This window comes from Coregonus lavaretus, assembly GCF_964263955.1.
Source record: "Coregonus lavaretus genome assembly, contig: HAP1_SCAFFOLD_2654, whole genome shotgun sequence".
NCBI classification, from domain to species: domain Eukaryota; kingdom Metazoa; phylum Chordata; class Actinopteri; order Salmoniformes; family Salmonidae; genus Coregonus; species Coregonus lavaretus.
This window is the reverse complement of record NW_028161497.1, coordinates 34719-53956: the sequence shown is the minus strand read 5'-3', so window position 1 is coordinate 53956 and position 19238 is coordinate 34719. Positions and strand designations below refer to the sequence as shown.

General features: G+C 42.1%; 1 protein-coding gene across 1 annotated transcript; it reads left to right on the top strand.

The window, feature by feature from the left end:
* Positions 1-1086: 1086 nt before the first annotated feature.
* Positions 1087-19206, top strand: LOC311120626 (uncharacterized protein). Its single transcript, XM_084195208.1, has 5 exons — positions 1087-1378; positions 11545-11707; positions 12089-12190; positions 16019-16144; positions 18977-19206. Exons 2-5 carry the CDS (start codon positions 11552-11554, stop codon positions 19109-19111), a joined length of 519 nt encoding a protein of 172 aa, XP_084051334.1. The 5' UTR covers positions 1087-1378; positions 11545-11551; the 3' UTR covers positions 19112-19206.
* Positions 19207-19238: the final 32 nt, after the last annotated feature.

Here is a 19238-nt window from a genome sequence, read left to right as displayed (position 1 = left end):
GTCTTCAGCTCACTCTGCTAACACTTTCTACCGTTCTTCTTTAACAAACCATCTCCCTTTTTCCAGCCATTTTTAACAGACTCAAGCTCCCCCTCTCTCTTAGACCTCCTCTGCCTCTTTTTTCCCTCCATTCCTCCTCCGTATTCCAAGTATAACTCTCCTTATAATAACACTGCACTTCTCCTGATATACATCTTGTTCTTGCCTTGTCAAGGGTGCAACAATCTCGGTCCAATCAGGCCGAACCCCTGGGGATGTAGCGCTCAGCAGTGCATCCCACCTGTAAAGCAGCTGCTTCGTCTTGATGTTCTTCTTCATCAATAACTACCACGACGCTTTTCCGTTTCAAACAAGCGCGCTCTCTTTCTCCCGGATTCCGCGACTCGCTTCCACCTGTTTCACATATGCCCCTTACCGGTAAAAACAGAGAAGGCAAAAAAAAACCTGCTGTCAAAATAAAAGTCACACTAAACTGTAAAATATACAGTGAGGATTGAAAGCTCATACAGGGAAAATAAAAGTTCAAATATAGAGCACATTATGATGTGACACTCGTTTTAATGGGTTCATTTAGAAGTAGTACAGAGTTAGGTAGGAGGATTTAGGTGTAAACCTAATGTAAACCGTGATTGGCCACACACTCCAGCACATTAGACGGCGACATGCACCTTAAAGCTGCAATCAGCAATAGAAACAATAACAAAGGCTACCCCGCCCCTGCTTCTGTAAAAAGTTGAGGGATGGGGCTGGAGAAATGTAATGTAATCACTCTCAAATTCATAGACAGAGCTGTGTAACGAGTATTAATATTGTCTTATGTGTATTTCACTTAAATCCTTTCATTAGTTTTCCATATCCATGGATTGTGAGAGTATCGATTGCTCTGTGGTGTATTGCTCTAGCCTGCAGGACCTTCAAGTCAGCAGCGGGAGTTTCTCCTCGGTCTGTGGTCTATTGCTCTAGCCTGCAGGACCTTCAAGTCAGCAGCGGGAGTTTCTCCTCGGTCTGTGGTCTATTGCTCTAGCCTGCAGGACCTTCAAGTCAGCAGCGGGAGTTTCTCCTCGGTCTGTGGTCTATTGCTCTAGCCTGCAGGACCTTCAAGTCAGCAGCGGGAGTTTCTCCTCGGTCTGTGGTCTATTGCTCTAGCCTGCAGGACCTTCAAGTCAGCAGCGGGAGTTTCTCCTCGGTCTGTGTTGATTGCTCTAGCCTGCAGGACCTTCAAGTCAGCAGCGGGAGTTTCTCCTCGGTCTGTGTTGATTGCTCTAGCCTGCAGGACCTTCAAGTCAGCAGCGGGAGTTTCTCCTCGGTCTGTGTTGATTGCTCTAGCCTGCAGGACCTTCAAGTCAGCAGCGGGAGTTTCTCCTCGGTCTGTGTTGAGGTATGTGTTCAAATGTACATATGGTATAAACGTTTGGAAGAAGTAAAACTTCATGTAATTTTGATAGAATGTATTCCAACATTGTTGTGTTGCTAGCGAACCTTTTGATGAAATATTATGAAGCTGAAAGAGTTTTCTACCGAGTGGTGTAATGTTAGGCTAGCTAGCTACAGTACATGCTAGCAGGCTGTCTGTAACCTAGCTTCCCCTGTGCAGGCTTGACTTGTCCTCACGTTAGGTGAACATTGTGTGTCACATTGAGAAGTTGACCATGTTGGCTTGACTTGTCCTCACGTTAGGTGAACATTGTGTGTCACATTGAGAAGTTGACCATGTTGACTTGACTTGTCCTCACGTTAGGTGAACATTGTGTGTCACATTGAGAAGTTGACCATGTTGACTTGACTTGTCCTCACGTTAGGTGAACATTGTGTGTCACATTGAGAAGTTGACCATGTTGACTTGACTTGTCCTCACGTTAGGTGAACATTGTGTGTCACATTGAGAAGTTGACCATGTTGACTTGACTTGTCCTCACGTTAGGTGAACATTGTGTGTCACATTGAGAAGTTGACCATGTTGACTTGACTTGTCCTCACGTTAGGTGAACATTGTGTGTCACATTGAGAAGTTGACCATGTTGACTTGACTTGTCCTCACGTTAGGTGAACATTGTGTGTCACATTGAGAAGTTGACCATGTTGACTTGACTTGTCCTCACGTTAGGTGAACATTGTGTGTCACATTGAGAAGTTGACCATGTTGACTTGACTTGTCCTCACGTTAGGTGAACATTGTGTGTCACATTGAGAAGTTGACCATCCATTGTATTCACGGCCGGCCGGCTCATTAGACGGCAGATTGATGACTGCGGCCTTTTCTGAGTTAAACTGACCAAGACGCCCCCCCAAAATGACAGTTTCTCTCAACTAGTGGCATATGGGCTTTTTAGGTGAGCGTTGATACCGCCCTCTGATAAACAATGGCCACTTTGTCAAAGGCAGGGACGCTAAATATTTAGCTTGTCCATTCCCAGAGGATTGTTGGAGATGTATCGCCGCCGCACTCCACCAGAGTATTGTTGGAGATGTATCGCTGCCGCACTCCACCAGAGTATTGTTGGAGATGTATCGCTGCCGCACTCCACCAGAGTATTGTTGGAGATGTATCGCTGCCGCACTCCACCAGAGTATTGTTGGAGATGTATCGCTGCCGCACTCCACCAGAGTATTGTTGGAGATGTATCGCTGCCGCACTCCACCAGAGTATTGTTGGAGATGTATCGCTGCCGCACTCCACCAGAGTATTGTTGGAGATGTATCGCTGCCGCACTCCACCAGAGTATTGTTGGAGATGTATCGCTGCCGCACTCCACCAGAGTATTGTTGGAGATGTATCGCTGCCGCACTCCACCAGAGTATTGTTGGAGATGTATCGCTGCCGCACTCCACCAGAGTTCCGTCAAAAACATAATCGAACATAAATCATGTAGCAGATATAGGATATGTTAGAAAGAGTATATGGCCATTTCTGTAGCCGACAGGCTGGAGATAAAATGTATGACAATGTAATGATGGACACTTTTTACATCATGCAGATTTCTCCTCCCGATTGGCGCAGCAGTCTAACGCTTTGAACACACCGACTGTGTCATTGTGCAAAATTGGATGCAGCATCATCTAGATATGTGTGCAACAAAAGTTAAACATTCACCTTCTGCTACCATTTCTGTCAACCCGTTTACACATACAGTTTGATGCATAAGTTCGATAAATCCAACGTATGCACCACACAGAATGCACTGCAACTGCCTCTGCAATGCTGCAATGCTGCAAGGCAAACGCATCGTTCCATTGGAAATTAATGAACTTCAGGAGTCCCATAGAGCGGCGCACAATTGGCCCAGCGTCGTTCGGGTTAGGGGATCATGGCGACTAGCTGATCATGGCGAAAAATAAAATCCTAATGCATTTCCCGCTGTGTAAACACATTGCAAATAGGCTCACGATAGCTCCTGATAAAGTTGGGTAGCTGATATTCAGCTTAAATAGCCAAGTTGATTAGTCACAGGAATCCGGACTAATAAAGCCAATGTAACGGCCTGTTTTATAAATGGTGGGCCTACCACATGGGGGGGGGGGCATTCATCCAATTCCATTAAGGCCATCATGGTAGGCTACACCCCAGTAAGCACGAGCAAACGTATTTTTTTGGTAATGTCAAATCAAGTCAAATGTTATTTGCCACATGCTCTGAATACAACAGGTGTAGACCTTACAGTGAAATGCTAATTTACAAGCCCTTAACCAACAATGCAGTTTTAAGAAAAAAAGTGTTAAGTAAAAAATAATAATTAAACAGCAGCAGTAAAATAAAATAACAGTAGGGAGGCTATATACAGGTGGTACCGGTACAGAGTCAATGTGCGGGGGCACCGATTAGTCGAGATAATATGTACACGTGTCCAGACCGGACCTCTTTTTTTGTTGATGTTTTACAAATGGTGGGCTTACAACATAGATGGGCATTCATAAAATGACATTTCAGGCAACACTATAGGCTCCACCTCAGGAAGCACGGACCGACACCAACGCCTTTTGGACTTCTTGTTTTGGTCCAGTCCGGACCCGCCTTGAGTTCCACATCCACAGACATTGGTTTTTGGTCCAGTCCGGACAAAATCTGAACCAATCACAGACGTCTATGTTTGGTTCAGATTGTTCCGGTCCGGACCATCCCTGATTTGGCCCAAACACAGACGTCTATAAATTACATATTTTCAACTTTCATTCAGAACCGAAAATGAACCTGATTTCAACATCTGGAAAATCTGTATTTTTCAATGTCCGGAAAAGAGGCCTTACCGCAAAAGTGGAAGAGGAAAGTTGAAGGGGGAGAAAGTAAGGAACTTGTCTGTCGGCCTTGCATTAAAGAACATAATTGGTTAAGGAAAACTGTGATAAATAAAAAAGTATATCAGTTTCACTTAAGGACCAAAGGATTGACAGCAGTCCCATATAGATTGCAAAATAGTTGGGAAGAGATCTTTGACGTACCGATCCCATGGCATAGTGTTTATGAACTGACACGCAAAACGACACCGGATTCAAAAATTAGAATCTTTCAATTTAAATTATTATATAAAATTCTTGCTACCAATAGAATGTTATTTATATGGGGGATACAATCTTCCCAGCTCTGCAGATTTTGCTGTGAAGAGATAGAATCATTAGATCATTTGTTTTGGTTCTGTCCATTTGTAGCTTGTTTTTGGACACAGGTCCAGGAATGGCTAAAGGATTGCAATATTTACCTGGAACTAACCTTGCAGATAGCATTACTGGGTGATCTGAAAAGTCATAGTCAATCAATCAATAATATAATAATACTTTTAGCAAAAATGTTTATTTTTAATTCACAATCTGTAGAAGCAATGAGAATAGAAAGGTTCAGAACTTTTGTAAAACATCACAGTATGGTTGAAATATATATGGCAAATAGAAATCCTATATGGATGGTGTTAAGAGATAGATGGGAGGTATTGAATAGAGTTGAAGGATGGGACTAATAACAAATAACAACAAATAATAACAAAGATAGCTAATAATGTAAGCATACTGTGTCCATAATAAGTATATAGGTTGTATGTTGGGAGCTTTTGGGAAAGAGCACAGTTAGAAAGATATGGCATTTAGAAGCAAACCGGATGGACATCATGAAAATGATCGGAGAGGTTGAGAGTAGAAGAAGTTCAGGAGCAAAAAAATAAATAGATATGTATGTGTATGTATGTATATATATATATATATATATGTATGTATGTATGTATATATATATATATATATATGTATGTGTGTGTGTATGTGTATGTATGTATGTATATATATATATATATATATATATATATATAGATATAGAATTATTGTAAAATTAACTCTGTCCATAAGGTGTAGATAGTAAGTATAGACCGGAAGTAGAGGCCTGGGCGTTGTTGTTCACTAATTTACTCCAAGTAGGGAAAGGATGGTGGGGTTGAAAAGTAATAAAGGGGAATATATATATATATAAAAAATAAAAAAAACATGGGGGATTGAAAAAAAAAAAAATAATAATAAAAAAAAAAAAAAAAAGAGGCCTTTTCAACGTCCTGGAAAATCTGTATTTTAAACCTACGGAAAATACATCTTCACCTTTCTTTCAGAGCCTAAATTGACTCCAACTTCAACGTCTGGAAAATTTTACACGTCTTTTCAATGTCATTTTTCTTACTGGGATTATTCTAGTTTTGCTTGGAGCCATTTTCTGACCGTTTTGTCTCTCCAAGGGCGGCAGAACAGCATAGACTGGCCCTGATTGTATTGCATCTATTTCATCCAGTCCAGGGATGGACACTGAACTAAAATAGAAATGTAACGTGTTTGTGTACGTGTTTCATGAGCTGAAATAAAAGATCCCAACATTTTTCCATTTGCACAAAAAGCTTATGTCTCTCAATTTTGTGCACAAATTTGTTTGCATCCCTTTTAGTGAGCATTTCTCCTTTGTTTACATTTACATTTGAGTCATTTAGCAGATGCTCTTATCCAGAGCGACTTACAGTTAGTGAGTGCATACATACACATACATACACATACATACATGTTTCATACTGGCCCCCCGTGGGAAACGAACCCACAACCCTGGCATTGCAAGCGCCATGCTCTACCAACTGAGCTACAGGGGACTAAGATAATCCATCCACCTGACAGGTGTGGCATTACAAGAAGCTGATTAAACAGCATGATCATTACACAGGTGCACCTTGTGCTGGGGACAATAAAAGGCCACTCTAAAATGTGCAGTTTTGTCACAACACAATGCCACAGATGTCTCAAGTGACGAGATCCTGAGGCCCATTGTGGTGCCATTCATCCTCCGTCATCTCATGTTTCAGCGTGATAAAGCACGGCCCCATGTCGCAAGGATCTGTAAACAATTTCTGGAAGCTGAATATGTCCCAGTTCTTCCATGGCCAGCATACTCACCAGACATGTCACCCATTGAGCATGTTTGGGATGCTCTGGATCGACCTGTACGACAGCGTGTTCCAGTTCCCGCCAATATCCAGCAACTTCCCACAGCCATTGAAGAGGAGTGGGACAACATTCCACAGGCCACAGTCAACAGCCTGATCAACTCTATGCGAAGGAGATGTGTCGCGCTGCATGAGGCAAATGGCGGTCACACCAGAACTGACTGGTTTTCTGATCCACGCCCCGACTTAAAAAGAAAAAAGGGATCTGTGACCAATAGATGCATATCTGTATTCCCAGTCATGTGAAATCCATAGATTAGGGCCTAATTTCCTTATATGAACTGTATCGATGGGGCTGTAGTGGAGCGGGTCGAGAGTTTCAAGTTCCTTGGTGTCCACATCACCAACAAACTGTCATGGTCCAAACACACCAAGACAGTCATGAAGAGGGCACGACAATGCCTTTTCCCCCTCAGGAAACTGAAAAGATTTGGCATGGGTCCCCAGATCCTCAAAAGGTTCTACAGCTGCACCATCGAGAGCATCCTGACCGGTTGCATCACCGCCTGGTATGGCAACTGCTCGGCATCCGACCGTAAGGCACTACAGAGGGTAGTGCGTACGGCCCAGTACATCACTGGGGCCAAGCTTCCTACCATCCAGGACCTATATACTAGGCGGTGTCAGAGGAAGGCCCCAAAAATGGTCAAAGACTCCAGCCACCCTAGTCATAGACTGTTCTCTCTGCTACCGCACGGCAAGCGGTACCGGAGCGCCAAGTCTAGGTCCAAAAGGCTCCTTAACAGCTTCTACCCCCAAGCCATAAGACTGCTGAACAATTAATCAAATGGCCACCCGGACTATTTACATTGACCCCCCCCACCCCCCACCCCTCCCCCTTTGTATTTACACTGCTGCTACTTGCTGTTTATTATCTAAGCAGTCACTTTACCCCTACCTACATGTACAAATTACCTGGACTAACCTGTAGCCCCACACATTGACTCGGTACCGGTACCCACTGTACATAGCCTCATTATTTTTATTTTATTTTTTACTTTTATTTAGTAAATATTTTCTTAACTCTATTTCTTGAACTGCATTGTTGGTTAAGGGCTTGTAAGTAAGCATTTCACTAAGGTCTACACCTGTTGTGTTCGGCGCATGTGACAAATAAAATTTGATTTGAACTCAGTAAAATCTTTGAAATTGTTGCATGTTGCGTTTTATTTTTGTTCAGTACAGTTGTATTGTCTATTGCATTTCTATGTGGCCAGTTTGTCACTGTTTTCTAATATAGCTGGTGGCCTTTTGTAATGTGAAATGTTTGACACGTGTATTTGTAGAATGCAGAACTTTTATCACAACTAGAATATTATTACTTTGGAGTAATATTTAGATTCCTTGAATGTACAGTATCTGTCTGTTGTGATTCTACTGAGGAGAGGTGTGCACTGTCCAGCATTGAGAAGCTCACCACTCAATGTATTGCAGTTATTTGATATGATATACAGTTGAAGTCGGAAGTTTACATACACTTAGGTTGGAGTCATTAAAACTCGTTTTTCAACCACTCCACAAATTTCTTGTTAACAAACTATAGTTTTGGCAAGTCGGTTGGGACATCTACTTTGTGCATGACACAAGTAATCTTTCCCACAATTGTTTACAGACGGATTATTTCACTTCTAATTCACTGTATCACAATTCCAGTGGGTCAGAAGTTTACATACACTAAGTTGACTGTGCCTTTAAACAGCTTGGAAAATTCCAGAAAATGATGTCATGGCTTTAGAAGCTTCTGATAGGCTAATTGACATAATTTGAGTCAATTGGAGGTGTACCTGTGGATGTATTTCAAGGCCTACCTTCAAATTCAGTGCCTCTTTGCTTGACGTCATGGGAAAATCAAAAGAAATCAGCCAAGACCTCAGAAAAGAAATTGTAGACCTCCACAAGACTGGTTCATCCTTGGGAGCAATTTCCAAACGCCTGAAGGTACCACGTTCATCTGTACAGACAATAGTACGCAAGTATAAACACCATGTGACCACGCAGCCGTCATATCGCTCAGGAAGGAGACGCGTTCTGTCTCCTAGAGATGAACGTACTTTGGTGCGAAAAGTGCAAATCAATCCCAGAACAACAGCAAAGGACCTTGTGAAGATGCTGGAGGAAACAGGTACAAAAGTATCTATATCCACAGTAAAACGAGTCCTATATCGACATAACCTGAAAGGCTGCTCAGCAAGGAAGAAGCCACTGCTCCAAAACCGCCATAAAAAAGCCAGACTACGGTTTGCAACTGCAGATGGGGACAAAGATCATACTTTTTGGAGAAATGTCCTCTGGTCTGATGAAACAAAAATAGAACTGTTTGGCCATAATGACCATCGTTATGTTTGGAGGAAAAAGGGGGCTGCTTGCAAGCCGAGGAACACCATCCCAACCGTGAAGCACGGGGTGGCAGCATCATGCTGTGGGGGTGCTTTGCTGCAGGAGGGACTGGTGCACTTCACAAAATAGATGGCATCATGAGAAAGGAAAATGATGTGGATATATTGAAGAAACATCTCAAGACATCAGTAAGGAAGTTAAAGCTTGGTCGCAAATTGGTCTTCCAAATGGACAATGACCCCAAGCATACTTCCAAAGTTGTGGCAAAATGGCTTAAGTACAACAAAGTCAAGGTATTGGAGTGGCCATCTCAAAGCCCTGACCTCAATCCTATAGAAAATTTGTGGGCAGAACTGAAAAAGCATGTGCGAGCAAGGAGGCCTACAAACCTGACTCAGTTACACCAGCTCTGTCAGGAGGAATGGTCCAAAATTCACCCAACTTATTGTGGGAAGCTTGTGGAAGGCTACCCGAAACGTTTGACCCAAGTTAAACAATTTAAAGGCAATGCTACCAAATACTAATTGAGTGTATGTAAACTTCTGGCCCACTGGGAATGTGATGAAATAAATAAAAGCTGAAATAAATCATTCTCTCTACTATTATTCTGACATTTCACATTCTTAAAATAAAGTGGTGATCCTAACTGACCTAAGACAGGGAACTTTTACTTAAACTTCCGACTTCAACTGTAAACCTCTCTACCACTCTAACCCTAACATAACCCCAACTCAATACAGATATGATATAAACCTCTCTACCACTCTAACCCTAACTCAATACAGATATGATATAAACCTCTCTACCACTCTAACCCTAACTCAATACAGATATGATATAAACCTCTCTACCACTCTAACCCTAACTCAATACAGATATGATATAAACCTCTCTACCACTCTAACCCTAACATAACCCTAACTCAATACAGATATGATATAAACCTCTCTACCACTCTAACCCTAACTCAATACAGATATGATATAAACCTCTCTACCACTCTAACCCTAACTCAATACAGATATGATATAAACCTCTCTACCACTCTAACCCTAACATAACCCTAACTCAATACAGATATGATATAAACCTCTCTACCACTCTAACCCTAACTCAATACAGATATGATATAAACCTCTCTACCACTCTAACCCTAACTCAATACAGATATGATATAAACCTCTCTACCACTCTAACCCTAACTCAATACAGATATGATATAAACCTCTCTACCACTCTAACCCTAACTCAATACAGATATGATATAAACCTCTCTACCACTCTAACCCTAACTCAATACAGATATGATATAAACCTCTCTACCACTCTAACCCTAACATAACCCTAACTCAATACAGATATGATATAAACCTCTCTACCACTCTAACCCTAACATAACCCTAACTCAATACAGATATGATATAAACCTCTCTACCACTCTAACCCTAACATAACCCTAACTCAATACAGATATGATATAAACCTCTCTACCACTCTAACCCTAACATAACCCTAACTCAATACAGATATGATATAAACCTCTCTACCACTCTAACCCTAACATAACCCCAACTCAATACAGATATGATATTAACCTCTCTACCACTCTAACCCTAACATAACCCCAACTCAATACAGATATGATATAAACCTCTCTACCACTCTAACCCTAACATAACCCTAACTCAATACAGATATGATATAAACCTCTCTACCACTCTAACCCTAACATAACCCTAACTCAATACAGATATGATATAAACCTCTCTACCACTCTAACCCTAACATAACCCTAACTCAATACAGATATGATATAAACCTCTCTACCACTCTAACCCTAACATAACCCTAACTCAATACAGATATGATATAAACCTCTCTACCACTCTAACCCTAACTCAATACAGATATGATATAAACCTCTCTACCACTCTAACCCTAACTCAATACAGATATGATATAAACCTCTCTACCACTCTAACCCTAACTCAATACAGATATGATATAAACCTCTCTACCACTCTAACCCTAACTCAATACAGATATGATATAAACCTCTCTACCACTCTAACCCTAACTCAATACAGATATGATATAAACCTCTCTACCACTCTAACCCTAACTCAATACAGATATGATATAAACCTCTCTACCACTCTAACCCTAACTCAATACAGATATGATATAAACCTCTCTACCACTCTAACCCTAACTCAATACAGATATGATATAAACCTCTCTACCACTCTAACCCTAACTCAATACAGATATGATATAAACCTCTCTACCACTCTAACCCTAACTCAATACAGATATGATATAAACCTCTCTACCACTCTAACCCTAACTCAATACAGATATGATATAAACCTCTCTACCACTCTAACCCTAACTCAATACAGATATGATATAAACCTCTCTACCACTCTAACCCTAACTCAATACAGATATGATATAAACCTCTCTACCACTCTAACCCTAACATAACCCTAACTCAATACAGATATGATATAAACCTCTCTACCACTCTAACCCTAACTCAATACAGATATGATATAAACCTCTCTACCACTCTAACCCTAACTCAATACAGATATGATATAAACCTCTCTACCACTCTAACCCTAACATAACCCTAACTCAATACAGATGTGATATAAACCTCTCTACCACTCTAACCCTAACATAACCCTAACTCAATACAGATATGATATAAACCTCTCTACCACTCTAATCCTAATATAACTCGGTACAGCTCAGAGATGCCGTCTAACGTGGAGATCAAGGCGAGGGTGAGCAATGCGACACGATTGGCAGAGAGAGCCAGCCAGCTAAGCCAATCAGAGGGCACAGTAATCCGCCAGCAGGACACGTTCTTTAACTGCAGCACCGGACGACTTAAACTACGCAACCTGATGGTACACAGACACACACAGACACACATAAACACACACACAAACATAAAAACACACACAAACATAGACACACACACAGACAGACACACACACACACAGACATAAAAACACACACAGACAGACACACACACACACAGACATAAAAACACACACAGACACACACACACAGACACACACAGACACACACAGACAGACACACCTACACACACAGACAGACACACCTACACACACAGACAGACACACAGACAGACACACACACACAGACAGACACACACACACACAGACACACACACAGACACACACAAACACAAACACAGACACACACTCATACACAGACACACATAAACACACATGCTTTGGACTGACGTTTTGTTTGTCCAGCAGGATGGGAGGGGTCAGCTGATCTTCTATGAGAGACCAGATTGTGATGGGCCCAAGGTGTCCAACTACTCCATCTCTGATACACAGGATCCAGAGGGACTCAGAGTGAGTAGCTACTACAACACTACTCCATCTCTACTACACAGTGAGTAGCTACTACAACACTACTCCATCTCTACTACACAGTGAGTAGCTACTACAACACTACTCCATCTCTACTACACAGTGAGTAGCTACTACAACACTACTCCATCTCTACTACACAGTGAGTAGCTACTACAACACTACTCCATCTCTACTACACAGTGAGTAGCTACTACAACACTACTCCATCTCTACTACACAGTGAGTAGCTACTACAACACTAATCCATCTCTACTACACAGTGAGTACCTACTACAACACTACTCCATCTCTACTACACAGTGAGTAGCTACTACAACACTACTCCATCTCTACTACACAGTGAGTAGCTACTACAATACTACTCCATCTCTACTACACAGTGAGTAGCTACTACAACACTACTCCATCTCTACTACAGTGAGTAGCTACTACAACATCTCTGCTACACAGTGAGTAGCTACTACAACACTACTCCATCTCTGCTACACAGTGAGTAGCTACTACAACACTACTCCATCTATACTACACAGTGAGTAGCTACTACAACACTACTCCATCTCTGCTACACTATGAGTAGCTACTACAACACTACTCCATCTCTACTACTACACAGTGAGTAGCTACTACAACACTACTCCATCTCTACTACAGTGAGTAGCTACTACAACACTGCTCCAACTCTGCTACACAATGAGTAGCTACTACAACACTACTCCATCTCTACTACACAGTGAGTAGCTACTACAACACTACTCCATCTCTGCTACACAATGAGTAGCTACTACAACACTACTCCATCTCTACTACACAGTGAGTAGCTACTACAACACTACTCCATCTCTACTACACAGTGAGTAGCTACTACAACACTACTCCATCTCTACTACACAGTGAGTAGCTACTACAACACTACTCCATCTCTACTACACAGTGAGTAGCTACTACAACACTACTCCATCTCTACTACACAGTTAGTAGCTACTACAACACTACTCCATCTCTACTACACAGTGAGTAGCTACTACAACACTACTCCATCTCTACTACACAGTGAGTAGCTACTACAACACTACTCCATCTCTACTACACAGTGAGTAGCTACTACAACACTACTCATCTCTGCTACACAATGAGTAGTGACTACAACACTAATCCATCTCTACTACACAGTGAGTAGCTACTACAATACTAATCTCTACTACACAATGAGTAGTGACTACAACACTACTCCATCTCTACTACACAGTGAGTAGCTACTACAACACTAATCCATCTCTACTACACAGTGAGTAGCTACTACAATACTACTCCATCTCTACTACACAGTAAGTAGCTACTACAATACTACTCTATCTCTACTACACAGTGAGTAGCTACTACAACACTACTCCATCTCTACTACACAGTGAGTAGCTACTACAACACTACTCCATCTCTACTACAGTGAGTAGCTTTCTACAACACTACTCCATCTCTACTACACAATGAGTAGCTACTACAACACTACTCCATCTCTGCTACACAATGAGTAGCTACTACAACACTACTCAATCTCTACTACAGTGAGTAGCTACTACAACACTACTCCATCTCTACTACACAGTGAGTAGCTACTACAACACTACTCCATCTCTACTACACAGTGAGTAGCTACTACAACACTACTCCATCTCTACTACACAATGAGTAGCTACTACAACACTACTCCATCTCTGCTACACAATGAGTAGCTACTACAACACTAATCAATCTCTACTACAGTGAGTAGCTACTACAACACTACTCCATCTCTACTACAGTGAGTAGCTACTATGACACTACTCCATCTCTACTACACAGTGAGTAGCTACTACAACACTACTCCATCTCTGCTACACAGTGAGTAGCTACTACAACATTACTCCATCTCTGCTACAGTGAGTAGCTACTACAACACTACTCCATCTCTACTACACAGTGAGTAGCTACTACAACACTACTCCATCTCTACTACAGTGAGTAGCTACTACAACACTACTCCATCTCTACTACACAGTGAGTAGCTACTACAACACTACTCCATCTCTACTACACAGTGAGTAGCTACTACAACACTACTCCATCTCTACTACACAGTGAGTAGCTACTACAACACTACTCCATCTCTACTACACAGTGAGTAGCTACTACAACACTACTCCATCTCTACTACAGTGAGTAGCTACTACAACACTACTCCATCTCTACTACAGTGAGTAGCTACTACAACACTACTCCATCTCTACTACACAGTGTGTAGCTACTACAACACTACTCCATCTCTGCTACACAGTGAGTAGCTACTACAACACTACTCCATCTCTACTACACAGTGAGTAGCTATTACAACACTAATCCATCTCTGCTACACAGTGAGTAGCTACTACAACACTACTCATCTCTACTACAGTGAGTAGCTACTACAACACTACTCCATCTCTACTACACAGTGAGTAGCTACTACAACACTACTCCATCTCTACTACAGTGAGTAGCTACTACAACACTACTCCATCTCTGCTACACAGTGAGTAGCTACTACAACACTACTCCATCTCTGCTACAGTGTGTAGCTACTACAACACTACTCCATCTCTACTACACAGTGAGTAGCTACTACAACACTACTCCATCTCTACTACAGTGAGTAGCTACTACAACACTACTCCATCTCTACTACAGAATGACTAGCTACTACAACACTACTCCATCTCTACTAAACAGTGAGTAGCTACTACAACACTACTCCATCTCTACTACACAGTGAGTAGCTACTACAACACTACTCCATCTCTACTACACAGTGAGTAGCTACTACAACACTACTCCATCTCTACTACAGTAAGTAGCTACTACAACACTACTCCATCTCTACTACACAGTGAGTAGCTACTACAACACTACTCCATCTCTGCTACACAGTGAGTAGCTACTACAACACTACTCCATCTCTGCTACAGTGAGTAGCTACTACAACACTACTCCATCTCTACTACACATTGAGTAGCTACTACAACACTACTCCATCTCTACTACAGTGAGTAGCTACTACAACACTACTCCATCTCTACTACACAGTGAGTAGCTACTGCAACACTACTCCATCTCTGCTACAGTGAGTAGCTACTACAACACTACTCCATCTCTACTACACAGTGAGTAGCTACTACAACACTACTCCATCTCTACTACAGTGAGTAGCTACTACAACACTACTCCATCTCTACTACACAGTGAGTAGCTACTACAACACTACTCCATCTCTACTACAGTGAGTAGCTACTACAACACTACTATAACACTACTCCATCTCTACTACACAGTGAGTAGCTACTACAACACTACTCCATCTCTACTACAGTGAGTAGCTACTACAACACTACTCCATCTCTACTACACAGTGAGTAGCTACTACAACACTACTCCATCTCTACTACACAGTGAGTAGCTACTACAACACTACTCCATCTCTACTACAGTGAGTAGCTACTACAACACTACTCCATCTCTACTACACAGTGAGTAGCTACTACAACACTACTCCATCTCTGCTACACAATGACTAGCTACTACAACACTACTCCATCTCTACTAAACAGTGAGTAGCTACTACAACACTACTCCATCTCTACTACAGTGAGTAGCTACTACAACACTACTCCATCTCTACTACAGTGAGTAGCTACTACAACAGTACTCCATCTGAGGGAATGAGTGACTGGTTTAGTGTAGAGATGGCTGGTCATGAGGTGAGGTGGTGTATATTAATCTTAGTGTGTGTGTGTGTAGACTGTGTTGGCTGATTCTCTAGGGGTGAAGGGTGAGGTGAGGAAGGAGAGGAGGCTGTTCCTGGTTGGTCAGACGAGGGTTCACTTGGACACAGTGGAGGGCCTGGGACATTACATGGAACTAGAGGTAGATTCACCTGGCTGGGACATTACATATAACTAGAGGTAGATTCACCTGGCTGGGACATTACATATAACTAGAGGTAGATTCACCTGGCTGGGACATTACATATAACTAGAGGTAGATTCACCTGGCTGGGACATTACATATAACTAGAGGTAGATTCACCTGGCTGGGACATTACATATAACTAGAGGTAGATTCACCTGGCTGGGACATTACATATAACTAGAGGTAGATTCACCCGGCTGGGACATTACATATAACTAGAGGTAGATTCACCCGGCTGGGACATTACATATAACTAGAGGTAGATTCACCTGGCTGGGACATTACATATAACTAGAGGTAGATTCACCTGGCTGGGACATTACATATAACTAGAGGTAGATTCACCTGGCTGGGACATTACATATAACTAGAGGTAGATTCACCTGGCTGGGACATTACATATAACTAGAGGTAGATTCACCTGGCTGGGACATTACATATAACTAGAGGTAGATTCACCTGGCTGGGACATTACATATAACTAGAGGTAGATTCACCTGGCTGGGACATTACATATAACTAGAGGTAGATTCACCTGGCTGGGACATTACATATAACTAGAGGTAGATTCACCTGGCTGGGACATTACATATAACTAGAGGTAGATTCACCTGGCTGGGACATTACATATAACTAGAGGTAGATTCACCTGGCTGGGACATTACATATAACTAGAGGTAGATTCACCTGGCTGGGACATTACATATAACTAGAGGTAGATTCACCTGGCTGGGACATTACATATAACTAGAGGTAGATTCACCTGGCTGGGACATTACATATAACTAGAGGTAGATTCACCTGGCTGGGACATTACATATAACTAGAGGTAGATTCACCTGGCTGGGACATTACATATAACTAGAGGTAGATTCACCTGGCTGGGACATTACATATAACTAGAGGTAGATTCACCTGGCTGGGACATTACATATAACTAGAGGTAGATTCACCTGGCTGGGACATTACATATAACTAGAGGTAGATTCACCTGGCTGGGACATTACATATAACTAGAGGTAGATTCACCTGGCTGGGACATTACATATAACTAGAGGTAGATTCACCTGGCTGGGACATTACATAGAACTAGAGGTAGATTCACCTGGCTGGGACATTACATACAGTGGGGGAAAAAAGTATTTAGTCAGCCACCAATTGTGCAAGTTCTCCCACTTAAAAAGATGAGAGAGGCCTGTAATTTTCATCATAGGTACAAGTCAACTATGACAGACAAAATGAGGAAAAAAAATCCAGAAAATCACATTGTAGGATTTTTTATGAATTTATTTGCAAATTATGGTGGAAAATAAGTATTTGGTCAATAACAAAAGTTTCTCAATACTTTGTTATATACCCTTTGTTGGCAATGACACAGGTCAAACGTTTTCTGTAAGTCTTCACAAGGTTTTCACACACTGTTGCTGGTATTTTGGCCCATTCCTCCATGCAGATCTCCTCTAGAGCAGTGATGTTTTGGGGCTGTCGCTGGGCAACACGGACTTTCAACTCCCTCCAAAGATTTTCTATTGGGTTGAGATCTGGAGACTGGCTAGGCCACTCCAGGACCTTTGAAATGCTTCTTACGAAGCCACTCCTTCGTTGCCCGGGCGGTGTGTTTGGAATCATTGTCATGCTGAAAGACCCAGCCACGTTTCATCTTCAATGCCCTTGCTGATGGAAGGAGGTTTTCACTCAAAATCTCACGATACATGGCCCCATTCATTCTTTCCTTTACACGGATCAGTCGTCCTGGTCCCTTTGCAGAAAAACAGCCCCAAAGCATAATGTTTCCACCCCCATGCTTCACAGTAGGTATGGTGTTCTTTGGATGCAACTCAGCATTCTTTGTCCTCCAAACACGACGAGTTGAGTTTTTACCAAAAAGTTCTATTTTGGTTTCATCTGACCATATGACATTCTCCCAATCCTCTTCTGGATCATCCAAATGCTCTCTAGCAAACTTCAGACGGGCCTGGACATGTACTGGCTTAAGCAGGGGGACACGTCTGGCACTGCAGGATTTGAGTCCCTGGCGGCGTAGTGTGTTACTGATGGTAGGCTTTGTTACTTTGGTCCCAACTCTCTGCAGGTCATTCACTAGGTCCCCCCGTGTGGTTCTGGGATTTTTGCTCACCGTTCTTGTGATCATTTTGACCCCACGGGGTGAGATCTTGCGTGGAGCCCCAGATCGAGGGAGATTATCAGTGGTCTTGTATGTCTTCCATTTCCTAATAATTGCTCCCACAGTTGATTTCTTCAAACCAAGCTGCTTACCTATTGCAGATTCAGTCTTCCCAGCCTGGTGCAGGTCTACAATTTTGTTTCTGGTGTCCTTTGACAGCTCTTTGGTCTTGGCCATAGTGGAGTTTGGAGTGTGACTGTTTGAGGTTGTGGACAGGTGTCTTTTATACTGATAACAAGTTCAAACAGGTGCCTTTAATACAGGTAACGAGTGGAGGACAGAGGAGCCTCTTAAAGAAGAAGTTACAGGTCTGTGAGAGCCAGAAATCTTGCTTGTTTGTAGGTGACCAAATACTTATTTTCCACCATAATTTGCAAATAAATTCATTAAAAATCCTACAATGTGATTTTCTGGAAAATAAATTCTCAATTTGTCTGTCATAGTTGACGTGTACCTATGATGAAAATTACAGGCCTCTCTCATCTTTTTAAGTGGGAGAACTTGCACAATTGGTGGCTGACTAAATACTTTTTTTTCCCACTGTATAACTAGAGGTGTGTGTGTGTGTGTGTGTGTGTGTGTGTGTGTGTGTGTGTGTCTAGGTGGTGATGAGGGAGGACCAGAGGCCTGAGGAGGGGGAGGCGATAGCTCGCAGCCTGATGAAGGAGCTCGGTGTTGGGGATGACAGCCTGGTGACTGGGGCCTACCTGGACCTCTTGCTGGAAGGCCAGGGATAGAAACACACAGTGACCCTCCCATGCAGGACTAAAACATTCCCATACTGGAGTGTGAAAGCAACTGGAAAACTGTTTTTGTAATAAAAAGTAAAATAACAAAACTGTGTGTTATGTTTAATAAGGTCTA